This window comes from Atractosteus spatula, chromosome 21 (assembly GCF_055471065.1).
Source record: "Atractosteus spatula isolate fAtrSpa1 chromosome 21, fAtrSpa1.hap1, whole genome shotgun sequence".
Taxonomy (NCBI): Eukaryota; Metazoa; Chordata; class Actinopteri; order Semionotiformes; family Lepisosteidae; genus Atractosteus; species Atractosteus spatula.
This window is the reverse complement of record NC_142726.1, coordinates 1261679-1275439: the sequence shown is the minus strand read 5'-3', so window position 1 is coordinate 1275439 and position 13761 is coordinate 1261679. Positions and strand designations below refer to the sequence as shown.

At 47.5% G+C, this 13761-nt stretch overlaps 2 protein-coding genes across 5 annotated transcripts in view; one reads left to right on the top strand and one right to left on the bottom strand.

Annotated features, from left to right (window-relative positions):
• Positions 1-349: 349 nt before the first annotated feature.
• Positions 350-4775, top strand: gins2 (GINS complex subunit 2). The gene is made up of 5 exons (XM_088938958.1): positions 350-473; positions 851-965; positions 2143-2242; positions 3359-3485; positions 3880-4775. Exons 1-5 carry the CDS (start codon positions 384-386, stop codon positions 4006-4008), a joined length of 561 nt encoding a protein of 186 aa, XP_088795084.1. The 5' UTR covers positions 350-383; the 3' UTR covers positions 4009-4775.
• A 1584-nt stretch (positions 4776-6359) lies between these two features.
• Positions 6360-13761, bottom strand: part of gse1b (Gse1 coiled-coil protein b) — a 266120-nt gene continuing 258718 nt past the window's right edge. For all 4 annotated transcript variants that reach the window (XM_088938664.1, XM_088938667.1, XM_088938666.1 and 1 more), the window contains 5 exons: positions 13117-13230; positions 12558-12914; positions 12029-12298; positions 11011-11114; positions 6360-10426 (listed from right to left, as the gene is read on the bottom strand). In XM_088938664.1, coding sequence (XP_088794790.1) covers positions 10289-10426; positions 11011-11114; positions 12029-12298; positions 12558-12914; positions 13117-13230 — 983 coding nt within the window. In that variant the 3' untranslated portion in view covers positions 6360-10288. The remainder of the gene's footprint in view (positions 10427-11010; positions 11115-12028; positions 12299-12557; positions 12915-13116; positions 13231-13761) is intronic.

The window sequence follows — 13761 nt, the reverse complement described above, 5'->3', positions numbered from 1 at the left end:
AAAAGTTTGTTTCGGAGATGACCAAATCTTTATTAAACATACTAAGATGCTGAAAAACTCAATAATATAAAAGTTATTAAAATAAAATTATGTTAATAGTGACTATTAACGATAGAAACGTAAGTCTGAATAATTAAAAAATATGATTAACTTCCCAGTAACCTATAATTAACATAATATAAGTTTGAATAGCTGGGATTTTCCACGAGTAATAACCGAAACCGAAGGGTTGCTACAACAGGAGCCGGACTTCCGGTTCCCCCGTGCCTGCCGACAGTAAAACATTCACTTCCGGGTCACCGCGTCATCGTCAGTATTCGGCGCGGGAAACTTGTCGGTAGACTGGTAACTGGTGAGATATAATTTAAAAGTCTGACTTGCGGATGGATCCTTCAGAGGTAGAGTTCTTAGCTGAAAAGGAGATGGTGACCATAATTCCGAATTTCAGTCTAGACAAAGTCTATTTGATTGGGGTAAGTACATAAATGAAAGGGAGTAGCAGTGTAGTTAAAAATGCATCTGTATTGTGCTGTAGAGTATCCGTCCGGTTAGATACACATTTTTTAAACAAATGACAGAACATCTCTTTACATATTCTTTTTGCTTTCAATAATAATAATGATAGACACAAACCAGGTGAAATAGCTACAGTTAATGTAATGATTCCTTCTTAAAATCAATCAAGATTAAAGAAACCAGTATGTTTGTAGAACGCGATTTTAAACCGGGCTGAAGTGTTTGAATTTAAATCAAAATGCGAATTTGGAACGATCGAACCACAGCTCTGTCAATGTTGACATGTAAAATTGTTTTGATTTTAAGCGTCAATAGTTCTTATTGTCCTGGGTAGGGGGACTTGGGTCCTTTCAACCCCGGTCTGCCCGTGGATGTGCCTGTCTGGCTGGCTATCAACCTGAAGCAGAGACAGAAGTGTAGAATCGTGCCCCCCGACTGGATGGATGTTGGTGAGAACAGCTCATTTGTCCGGTTATGAAAAGATGTATAGATGCCACTGGATGTATTTGTTTCATTTACATGTTAGCCTTTAGAATGCATTCCAGTTCATTTGCTCTGTTCATTTATTACTGAATGTCTTTCCCTTGTAGTTCATCTGTTATTATTGACGCATTTAGTCGATTCTCAGTTAATAATTCCTTACACCTACAATTTATAGCTTTTCTGGATACTCCACTCAAAGCACTTTACAGCGTTTCTCCACCACCAATGGTGTGCAGCCCAGTGTACTGGATGTGATGGCAGCCAGAGTGCACCAGTCCGCTCCCCACACACCAGCTCTCAGTGGGGTGGAGAGCAGAGTGATGAAGCCAGTTCAGAGAGGGGGGTTATTAGGAGGCCATGACTGGTAAAGGCCAGGGGGAAGTTTGACCAGGACACCAGGGTAACACCCCTACTCGTTTTTGAGAAACGCCCTGGGATTTTTAATCACAGAGAGTTTGGACCTTAGTTTTACTTCTCATCTGAAGGACGGCACCTTTTTACAGTTTAGTGTCCATCTGTCACGATACTGGGGCATAAGGACCCACACAGACCACAGTGTGAGCGCCCCCTACTGGCCCCTCTAATGCCTCTTCCAGCAGCAACCTCAGCTTTCCCAGTAGTCTCCCATCCAGGTACTGGCCAGGCTCACCCCTGCTGAGCTGGTTGCTAGTTGTAAATTGCTGGGTGATATAGCTTCTGGCATATTAAGAGATCTCTGGTCTTTGAAATCTGAATAGTCCACCCATCTTGTTTCCAGATATTGTCTAAATTAAATTAACAATTGCCTCTGACAAATTGGTAATAATGAGGATTGTGTATCTCTAGTCTCAGCAACGGACACCTCTGTATTACTTTGTTTTAATCGGTTTAATAGGGAGACTTTATAACTCTGTTTACCAGAAGAGTTTGAGATAGAATGGGATTTTAAAACCACCTTTAATTGAAAGAGATTAACGTGTAAATGCAGCTTTATGTCTTTTTTGAGATGTAAATTTGCTCCTAATGCCTGTGTCCCATAAAACCTAATGTGGCGTTCAGCTTTGGAATGAATCTGTGATGGTGCAGCTGGTCATGCTGTCTGCCTTGTCTGGGGGGTTAGCCGTGAGAGAGCGTGTTCAGTGTCAGCCCTTGTCTCTACTGCAGAGAAGCTGGAAGAGATCAGGGAGCAGGAGAGGAAAGGAGAGATGTTCACCCCCATGCCCAGTCCATACTACATGGAGCTGACCAAGCTACTGTTGAACCAGTGAGTATCGCTGCACTCTCGACCTGTGACACAAGACCCTTCCTTCTCGGTCATGAAGCTTCAAAGAAATAGCTTTTCCTCTTTGCTTGAGCAACATGCAGTGCCAAGCTCAAGTATTCATTCCTTTCCGATGTAGTATGTATGTACGTTTGTTTTAAACCGAATGTTTTTCACCACAATTTGAATACAAATAATATTTTGGGTAATGAAAGTTAAATATCAGCAGAAACTGCCATGAAAATTGGAGACTACAATCTGTTGACTTCACGAATACTCACCCCCTCTGCCCCGATGCTTGGTGAATGTACAGATATAGCTGTGAGTCTCTACCAGCTGTGCACACTGGGCTGCTGCAGTGTTTGCTGTTCTTCTCCGGAAACATGCTTGGCCTCGGTCGAGCTGCTTGGCTGAATGACAGCAAGTCTTGAAGTTTTCAGTCAGACTCAAGTCAGGATTTTGGTGGGGTCAACCAAGGACATTCAGTTTCTACTTTTGCCACCATCCTATAACTTTGGCCTCGTGCTGCTGAAAGGTGAGTTTTTTGTCCCAGTGAAGAACATTAGAACTGTTGCAGAGGAGAGGAGATTATTCAACCCATCTAACCTTCTTGTTAGTTTGTAATTGATTGACCTGAGGATCTCATCCAGCCCTTTCTTCAAAAAAGCCAGGATATCAACTTCAACAATATGGCTGGCTAGCTTGTTCCAGGCTCACGCCACCCTTCGGGTAAAGATGCTCCTCCTTGAAATGCACTTCCCTGCAGCTTGCACCTGTGGCCTCTGGTTTGTTTCGCTCTTCGTGCTGGAGAGGTCCACTGGGCCGAGTGTTTCCAGGCCTTTGATGATTCTGAATACTGGTGTTGGGTTCCCTCATACCTTCTTTGTTCAAGACCGATTTGCATAAGAAACAAACAAACAGAAACAGTTGATTGAATCCTTGCTGTGATTTGAAGTGGCATGCGGGATTACAGAAGGTTTAAGGAAATATGATTTTCAGATGTGCTTTGCAAGAGAAACACGCGTGCATTTTAAGACTGCGAGCTTTCATTTGCCTGCCTCCGTAACTGTCCTTTAAGCTCTGGACACATGCTGACCTCGTGGGCCTGTCTCTTCAAAGTGCTTCTGACAACATCCCCAAGGCCGATGAAATCCGGACGCTGGTGAAGGACACCTGGGACACGCGCATTGCCAAGCTCCGCCTGTCCGCAGACCGCTTCGTCAGCCAGCAGGAAGCACATGCCAAGGTAGGGGGTTTCCATTGCTGACAGACTGGCGGTGCTTTAGACTGGACCGGAGCGTTCCTGTGGCTGCTCTCTCAGTTATTGAAGTCATATTGATTTAGTGCCTGGTTTGTCCTCAGGTGTGATCCAACCACAGTTTATCATCAGGATCGAATACCCACCTCAGCTCGTGCCTGTGGTCTTCACAGTAATTCCCTCTGACTGGACCAGTTTTGCATTTTGAAACCCTAAGGCGTTGAGTCAGTTCGCTGCTCTGAGTAATACAGTGGGGTACATATTGAACTGGCCCGTTGATAAGAGGAGAAATAACACAACAACAGCCTCATTAATCCACTCGGCAGACAATGCATGAACAGTAGCGGTTACAGCCTTGTTTCTTTTCTGTTTTTAATTCTAGCTGGATAATCTGACCCTGATGGAGATTAACACAATCAGGCAGTTCTTCCTGGAGTCCTTGAACCACATGTACAAACTGCGCACAAACATGCAGCCTGGAAAAGACTCCGCCAAATCACAGGACTTTTAGGTGCCGTCCGCCCCCCCCCCCCCCTTGTGAAAGACTGACAGTCCGTTCTGCCAGGCCTTTGTCTTTGAAAATGGGCCTGTATGACATGAACCAGAGAAGCCCTTTTCCAGAAACATTTGGGTTTACCAGTGCAGCCAACAGGTAGAGACAAGTAACTAAGCCGAGACTGTGGAAGCTCCACAGTCCCACACCTGTCGAGTCCTGAATGTGGAAATGTCTGCAGCCACAGACACTGCAGAAGACAGTGACTCTGCAACACCTGCTAATATTAATGGCAATCTTTTGTCGGAAAATCCTGACCGAGTGTGTGGTACACACTCCAGTTCAGGGAGCCAGGCCTGGGCTGAGAGGATAGGCTTAGGATTTGCTTGGTTGCTATATGCAAATAAAGTGCCCTGCGCCCGTACTGGGTGTGCTTACTGTATGTAAGAAGATCTCCATTTCGCCCAGTGACTGTGTGCGATGCCAATAGTCTGGGGGGTCAGTATTAATACGTTTGCAATCCCTCTGGAGACTTGATTTCACCATGTGGATTTTTAATTAAAAAGAGTACAGAGTACCCATTAAAGGAATCTGTAAGACGCCCTAGAAAAATGCTACACTAATTTCTGCATGTGTGGGTTTTTAGCTCAATAGTCAAATTCAGTTATTTTTAGCCTGATGTGACAAGATCATTGATGTTATTATTATTGGAAGTTTTTTGATTAAATGCACTTATCCCTGATATGGTTCATTTCTATTTCTGCATGCCATCAGGTAGGTGTTTTCCAATGGTAGGCAATAATTATAATGCATTAAGAATATTGTGCATAAACCTAAAGGAAGATGCTGCACACTTTCTCTGATGTGTCCACTAGAGGGGGCCAAAGCAGAGCCTCAAACTGGAGTTTTTTTTAGAACTACTGTGAAGTTCTTGTTTGAATCCAACATGATGTAAGACTCCCTTATAGGTGTTTTTTTCTTTCCTTTGATGGAAAAACAATATGAAAACAACATGCAAGCTTACTGCGCTCCGTAGGAGAGCCAGTCTTGGAGTCATTTTGAAACTGATACAAGTGCAAAGTGCATCTCTGTAGTCAGAACCCACCTCTGAGCCGAGTGCTGCGGGAGACTGCTGGAAACCCCATGAGGTGCTGCGGTGGTTGTGCATGGTTAACTTGTTTCCTTCAGTTCTGTCTGATTATCTTACTTTACAACAAAACAAGTCTTTAATCAGTGATGATCTGATGCATCCTATCTGGAGTACATACTGAGGTGACTGAGAAATGTCTTTTATAGGCAGGTGTGGACATAGAGAAATACAGATGGATAAGAAAAGTCCCCTGACCCTTTGTCACCTCTGTGAGTAGTCTGATTAACCATTTATTTTAGCCAATGTTTTATATGCTTGTCACTGCTATAGCTTATATTTTACAACTGGACCTTTCACTAAAGCAGCCTTCCATTCATTGCCTTATTGCATTATCTGGCAGTCACAGCCAGTGCCTATCCGCGCAAGCATGGCTGTGGCCTGTGAGAGGAAACCCACATGAAGGGCCCCCAGCGCTCAGGGCAGCAATGCCGACCACTGCACCACTGTGCCATCGGTCACTGAGGCCATCTGAGTAAAAGGCATTGCTCAAGAGAACTACAGCAACGCGTCATCTGAGCTCTTAACTCGTATCCTTCCAGAGCCTGAGCAAAAATCCTCTGACCACTGCACCTGAATGTGACTCTAAACCAAAAATGCTTTATACTTTATAATTGCAATATATGTAATCTTTAAGTATAAAATCCAGTTGTTTTTTTGCTCTACATTACCTATCCCCTATTTAATGTTGGTACTTGTTTAGAGAATCCAAGCTCGTTGTTACTCATTCCTGCAAATTAAAGAATTTAAAGACTTTTGGAACATTACTATGTGTATACACAACAATGGGGGTTTCAGAACTGTTCCGTTTATTAAAGAAATTAGAAAAACTAAGAAATTAAAAGCTTTTAAAATATAGCACCCTGCAACTGATAGCTGGCAGCCCACTGGAGCTCAGCAGGTGTGAGCCTGGCCAGTACCTGGATGAGAGACTCCTGGGAAAGCCAAGTTTGCTGCTGGAAGAGGTATTAGTGGGCCAGCAGGGGGCACTCACACTGCGGTCTGTGTGGGTTCTAATGCCCCAGTATAGTGACGTTGAGACTATACTGTAAAAAGGGCCCGTCCTTTGGCTATGGTGTAAAACTGAGGTCCTGACTCTCCGTGGTCTCTGTGGTTTCCAGAACAAATTGCAGATGAAAGGTTTGCAGAAGTCCCTGCTCACGCCTTTTCTAACTCTGCAAGCTTGTGTCTTTCTCACCCACCAAGAATCAACCACCACCCCTTTCTGGACATTTTGCAATATTTTATTGTCTTTTTTGTCTGAAATTACAGCAATATATTCATAAATACCTAATTACTACATTCAACAAAGAATATATTACATTACAATTAATTCAAACAAGTACATTTAAAAACTTTTTTCTTCACAGCATCTAAACATCCTCCAGAGAGCAGGGCAGGTGGGGGTGTGGCCGCGTGCCGGCTGGCGGCCGGGGGGCGCGGGGTCGAAGGGATTGAACTGCACATGGGGTAGCAGGCAGAGCTCTCGGTTGCTGCCTCTTTCCATTTTTTACAAGATAATTCTGACACCACACAGTACAGAGCGCCCCCATTCTACTCCAGGGCTGGTTAATCGGTATTCAGATGAACTGCTCATCCACCATACCAACACAGAATTGACACAAACCCATCAAATACAGTGAAAAACAAGATGTCTCCTAGTGCGATCTGGTGAGTGTAGCGGGGGGGGGGGACGTGTTCAGTAGAGACACTGCACAGCAATGGGACATGTGGGCCAGAATGGCAGGGAGCTTGGCTTCAAAAACGAACAAAAAAAGGCCGATGAAGGACAAAGAAAAAGTCCTGGCATCTGTTTGCTGAGAATCTTGTTTGAAAACACAATATGCGAGTGCAATTTAAAAAAAAGGACGACATTTAGTTTTGTGTTAATGGAAGCATGTGGTACAAAGTTGTTCGACAGGCAGATAGCACACTGTCTCCATTAACAGCGCGGCTGCGGCCGTGACGCGTTTCTCTCGTCTGCGGAAGGAGGCTGTGCTCCCGAGAGGCAGAGGCGCCGTCTCGCTGAGCTGCTGAGGGGGCGCTTGCAGCGGGGCTACCCCACGCACGACGAGGGCAGTTATCTCCATCGCGAACTGCCCCCGGTTCCGCAGGTACCCCACACATGCTCCTTTCAACACTCAGAACTGTTCCCGAGTCACGCAGGAAAAAACTAAAATGGATATCGCCAGCACTCACGGTACAAGACGGATGGCCATTGTGGGAGCATTCTATAGAAAAAAAACAATAAATCACCCTTTATTGCTCACTTGTCACTTCGTATTCTGGTGATGTTCTAGACTTTAAAAATATAAAAATAGATTTTCTAAATAAATATTAGTATTGACATTAATCTTTTGTTTTCTAGAATGCACCACCTAACAACACTGGAAATAAGGCTCGCTTTTTCAAAATAAACGATTTTCAGATGGGCGCCGTGTTTTAGGCTCTTCTTTAGGTTCCTCTTTAGTACTGGCTGTTCAGGTTTCTGTGGCTGGACTCTCAGGAGTTAAACTCATCTTACTTGCAAGGGATTTCAGAGTGAGTCTGCCAAGGAGTGAAGAAAACGTTCAGGAAGGAGTGAAGGGACTTGGCAAAGAAACAAACGTCTTCACGCACAAAACCATAACTAGAGCGCCCTCTAGTGGGAATGACTTGAAATGCATCTACTGACCTCAAGAGGCCTTGGTGCTGCAGCTTTGACAGAACCAACTACTTATTTCAGCAGAAGCAGAAAAGGGGTACACAAAATACAGTACGTATTTTTATAGTACATGAATATATTGAATTTAATCCTAAGGGAAGGAATAAGGTTTATTGGGTTGGTTGAAATGCCCATTTCTAATAAATTTCCGATATTCACAATGGGTCTACAGGAGTCTTCTATGTGAAATGCTTCAGTAATTCTGTCCACCACAGGTAGCTAGGGAAGGCAGGCTGAAGGCCCTGAGTGGCTATTTGGCACACACATCAGTTTTATGGCATTTGAGATAAGAAGGCTGGATGACAGTCACTGCTCCACAGCTGATAATCACGAGCCAGCGGGAGGACTTCACGACCGCAGAGGGGGAGAAAAAGGAGCTCTTTGCTGTAGACCTTAAAGGCGAACATTTTCCCCAACCCAAAAACCAAGCCAGTCTCTCTTTTCCCCACAGTACAGGCAGCAGCCTTGCAAAACACCACCTCTCATCTCTGAGATCTGAGCTGTCTTACAGAGCAACCTGGGGGTAAGAGCCAGCCGCCAGAACTGAAAGTAAAGGCAGCACAGAGATTCAAACCGCTTCCTCTGCCGTGCCTGTTCCAGGGCCCGGCGCTGTCGGACGCCTGGAGTCCTGCAGCGACTGCCTTGTTAACAGAGGAGAAGCTAGCTGGGCAGAGTCACAGGGACTTCCTGCACACTGAACACAGAACACAGCGAAGGAGAGACGAGGAACAGCACGGGCACGTTCCTGAACAGACAGGAACTTTCTCAGAAGGAATGATCGCACAACAAAAGGGCTTTTTCTTTTAGCTGTTCAGGTATGCTCGTCCCTGCGGTACTGACAGTTCTCTACTGGGCGTTTTAACGACAGCATCGCTCTGCAAGGGGCTGCACCACTGCTGGGAGGGGGGTGCAGGACGAGGACCTGCAGTGTTATCTGCTCTGCACTGCAAACCAGAGACGACCGCCCTTCAACCACTTCCCAGCAGGCGGCTCTGGGAGCACAAACCGCCCGCGGTGCCACCCTATTGGCTCAGCTTAAATCCTGCCCGAGAACCAGGGCACAACAGGTCTGAACCTGGCACCACATACTTCATACTGGTGGCATTGTGCTTCAGCTGTCAGCGTTACAAAAAAGGTATCGTATTTAATGTCCTTACATTACTTAACAGTTAGATGCTTAATGGGTAAGGACATGTAAGCATGCATTTATGTTCACACCCTAACTATTCCTGCAAAAGACTGTGATACATTAACATACCAGTAAAAACCTTCAGATGACGATCTTATTCTGCAAAAAAAGAAACCTTGTTTCGACTTGCTAGTGGTGTCAAGCACCTGAGTCGCAGTTCAGTCCTGAAGGGGAGGAGTCCAGTGTGCTTGCAGCTGCTCTGTCTTCACAGTGCCCAGTCCTGGAGCCCTGCTGTCTACAGTGGTTTGATTCAGCTTGTTCAGAGACTTCTTCCACACCACCACAGGAAGGGAGAGAGAAAGGCCATAATGCGTGTTTCATTTTTAACCTATAACCTTTTACTGGTGCAACCAAAAAAGAAAAAGGTAGGAGCACATGCACCAGTGAAAGCTGTTTCTTTCCTTTAAAATGCTTCAATTTTTTATCCTGACCAGCAGCAGTACAAACACTAAAAGCAATTTCTTTTGCCAAAAAGCATTAACATATTAAAAATGGCAGGCTTTTTGTAATAACAATAATTAAAGTAATAAAAACATACAAAAATCTTTTAATATTATTTACATTGCAAGGCTGAAGCACCTTTTCATTTCAAAATTTCTATTTTGTAATAAAACATTGCCTTTTCAATCTTTCCAAAATGTGCATGGAAGTTCTTCCCCAATCAAAAAAAAAGGAATACCTTGAAACACAGTACCTCGAGAGAGTTCTTCAGGGTTTTTTAAGTGCATTTCCAGTTGAGAGCCCATTAGAACCACAGGGGTGTCTCGTGTATGTACCAGAGGGCAGCAGACAACGTTTGTGCAGGAGTGCGGACAGTAAACGTCCACAGCTGTATGTGACAAAATGCTTTTTTTACTAGTACTGTGCCGAATTATAATGTTGCAAGACAATGCAATTCATTTAAGAATTTCAAAGGATCCCAGCCTTTCATTTCTGCCTGGGTTTTATTGGCATCGTAAGGATGGAGTGGGCATCGTTTGTATCCGGTTGGGTGGAGAGCTCCAAGCGCAGGGAGCCAGCCCGCCCCTCAGATTCCAGCAGGATCAGGAGACGGCTTCCCCGGGCCTGGCTACCAGCTGTCTGCTCCTCCCTGCGCCCAGAGCTGAAGACAGACACACTGGGTGGGCTTTCCAATGCATGGCACATTCAGGGCTTGCTGTAGCTGCAGTCCATCTTTCGTGGAGACTTTCTTAAATAATCCAGGTAATAAAATAGACTCTGTTTTGCTACTCTGGGAACCAGGGAGGGCGTAGGGATGTCACCTCGGGGGGTAGCCCTTAAAGTAACCCCTAGACCAGTGCGTCTGTGGCAGTGCAAGGCACTTTCGGAAGTGGTCCAGCTCGGCCTGGAGCTTCTCGCGCTCGGAGGCCAGCTTCTGCTTCTGGGCCATCAGCTCCTGTTGAAGAAGGAAGAGGGGGAGATAAACCACACTGGCAGGTCTGAAGACACCCCAGATACTCGAGGTGCTTTGTGAGTTCCCTTTCTTCAGTAACAGTGACTGGAGTTCAATCAGACCAATGTGCGCTGCTGGAGGCACCCCCAGCACAGCCGGGCCAGGGAAGAGCACTGTCCCAACCTTTACAGGTGCAGTTAAAATCAGTCCTCGGTCTCGCCATGTCAAAATAAGAATGAACTACTTTGAGTATTGTCAGGCCCATCCACTGCAGTGTGGCCTGTCCACGCAGTCCAGTCAGGCCCGTCCACTGGAGTGTGGCCTGTCCATGCAGTCCAGTCAGGCCCGTCCACTGCAGTGTGGCCTGTCCACGCAGTCCAGTCAGGCTCGTCCACCGCAGCCAGGCCAGCTGGTGCTGCCCTGTATCCCACTCATCCCTATCAACACTGCCAGCGTGTGGGAGTGGAGCCGGGTGTTCTTGCATCAGATTTAGGGGAAGTTTGTAATGATCTCCTGCCTGGCTGCGTTATCAAGGTCTGAGGCTGCCTGGGTCTCAGGAGGGCTGTTAAGTCAGAAAGCAAACTCACCCCCATGCTGTGCGAGAGCTGCTCCGCAGTGAGACTGAGATTATAGTGGTGAGCCTCCAGCCTCCTGCACTGGGTCTGCAGCACCTGCCGCTCGATACTTTGCTCTGGGAAATGCAGACAGAGAGCGAGAGAGAAAGAAGACAGCCTGTGAGCCTGTGCAAATCACCCCAGCTCTCATTAGCATCTCCACTGACACTCGGCGCAGTAATCACCAGAGACAGGCTAAGCGCCACGGGCGGCCCTCGCTGCGCTAAACACTGCGGCTGCAGTGCAGGGGCTCATTACTCTGTAAGGAGACGTGTTTCAAAGGCGAGTTTATTCTCTTTACTTAAAAAAATAGCAATGCCGTAATTATTTCCAGGACCATCAAGCATTGTATCTTGTATCTGTGTCATGAAGATGAGGGTGCAGTCTGTAAACGCCTCAGCAATTAAAGATGTAGCAATACCTTCGTTCCAAGTGAAATATTTTCTAAGGAAAACGTTTGCAGTGCTACGTGCAATGCTTTATATGACTCATTCTGGGGCAGGGGCACATTCAAACCAGAAATTCCTTTGACCAGTTAAATTCTAGGTTTCCTGGCATTTTGTGGTTGGCTCACAGTGCCAGCAGTCTTGTGGACTCGGTTTGGAAACGGGGCTTGCAATACACAGAAGCTAAATAGCACCCTCTGGTGGGAGCTCACTGAAACTACATCTGCTGTTTTTCTTAAGGTTTATCATTTGGCCATATGGGCTAATTACTGTATACAAGAAAGGTGTCCGTGTCAGCTGTCTTCTGGGAGTTAAAAGCCTCATGTTCATGTGGAAAAAGCAGACGCAATGAATTTTTGTGAAAGCTGACTATAGAACGTTTTGCTTCAACAACTCTTCTAAATGAGAGGATGACTTAGCGCATTGCTCAGCCTACGCTACGTTCCCATTAGCCTGCTGAGGTAGGACTGCAGCCCTCGGTGCTCCTCTTTCCTCCCTTAACTGTCAATGACAGCACTGCAGCACGCACGGCTGTCTGCACTCACCGTCGATGTATTCCTGGTAGGCCTCAAACACCGCCTCGATCCCCTGCCACCGGGGGGCCGGAGCTTCTTCCTCCTCCTCTTCCTCCTCCTCCTCCTCCTCCTCCTCTTCCGAGCCCTCCTCGCCGGAGGCCTCCTCCCTGCGGGCCGGCGGGGCGCAGTGCTGCCCGTTGTGCTGGGGCAGCGCCGGCCGGGAGGCCTGCAGCTCTGGAATGTTGTAGTGCACCAGGGAGTCCAGCTTGTGGTTCGGCTCCGCCGCCCCTGTGAAGCCCCCTGGGACAGAGAGGGGGGCAACATTAACACACCAGGCCGCAGGCAGAGGAACCCTGCTCGACTTGTCAGGAAACTGCCTCGATCAGCAAAGAAGGAAAAGAGCTTCTTTTCCCTGGACCTCCATCCCTCAGTTCAAAACCACCTTTCCCCTCCAGATTATTTTCTCCACCTTGACTGCGAACAGCGGCTGCAGCCCGTCGCTCTCCCTGAAGCGAGGCAGCGGATCAGTCTCCAGCCCGGTGGAGAGGAGCGGCCGTACCTTTGTGCTTCTGCAGGGCCTTCTGGGTGGACTGCAGCACCGACTCGTGGAATTGCTGGGCGAACTCCTCGGCACTGACGCTCTCCCAGGGCCGGGTCTTGCCATTCCGGCAGTGGGGCCCCTCCTTGTGGGCGTGGGGGGGGCGCATGCTGTTCAGCAGGCTGGGGCTCCTCTTGGCAGTGTGGCCGTCGCTCGGCCTGGCCTTGTCCCCGCTGCAGGAAGGCTCCTTTGGTCTCGGGGCTTCGGGGGGCTTCAGCCGCTCCACAGCCTTCGGGGCGTCCGGGAGGGGGGGGGAGGGAAGCCGGACACTGGGCGGCCTGTCCACGTCCGCGGGAGGGTGGCCTGCCATCGTCTCCGCTGAAAACACGGGCGTGCCGTTAGAAACGATCGCTTTTTCCCCCCGAAATCCTCAATGTGAAAACATAACCAAATCTAAATTGCTCTGTGTTCTGTCATTCGATCGCTGCTCATCCCTCTTTGTCTCATTTCCTTGTGCATTAGGAATGTGCTGGCTATGTAACCCAAAGCTGTGACAAATGGAGCCATGTCACTGTCTTACCTGTGGGAGGGGTGGCTGGGCTCTTGCCCAGAGGCTGGGCGGGCTGCCTGACGGTCTCCAGTGTCACACTCCTCTGCTTTATAGCCTGCAGCAGCTCCACCACCTTTTCATTGTCTAGATAATGAGAGGAACCATTTTAGCACGGCTTCGTACCAGAGGACCCTGCTGCTGAGCTGGAAATCTGAAACGTAGGGATAGCAGAGCTAAAAGCAGCAAACTTATGTTTCCCTGTACAATTAGGTCCTTAAAGGGAACTGGCCATATTGACTGATAAATGATCGTTAAACCGCATGAAAAAGGACCAATCTGAATCTATTCCCGAGTGGAACTCTCCCTGTTTTACATTTGAGTATTATCCATCAGAGAATTGGCTAATAACAGATGTCAGGATTTTGCCCCGAATTCCCTCTAGTCCTCGCTGTCACTAATCCTCTGCTCTAACAGCGAGACAACGCTGCCGTCCTCAGTACCACAGGCAGTGCTGCTGCTACACCTGCCTGGGGGCAGCACACAGTACATCCTCCCGGATCAGAGGCAGCCGGGGGCTCCTGGGCCGCTGCTGGTTATCCGGACTCGGTCTGACTGTCAGAGGGCAGCCGCCCGGCCGGAGAGATCACAATCCCTCTTCCTGAGCCGGACATTCGC

Bases quoted from the DNA above. Each gene is read 5' to 3' on its own strand.
- gins2 (XM_088938958.1), top strand. From the start codon at position 384: ATGGATCCTTCAGAGGTAGAGTTCTTAGCTGAAAAGGAGATGGTGACC. The intron at 2,243-3,358 runs GTGAGTATCGCT...GTCTCTTCAAAG, and splicing joins ACCAAGCTACTGTTGAACCA to TGCTTCTGACAACATCCCCA. The intron at 3,486-3,879 runs GTAGGGGGTTTC...TTTTAATTCTAG, and splicing joins AGCAGGAAGCACATGCCAAG to CTGGATAATCTGACCCTGAT.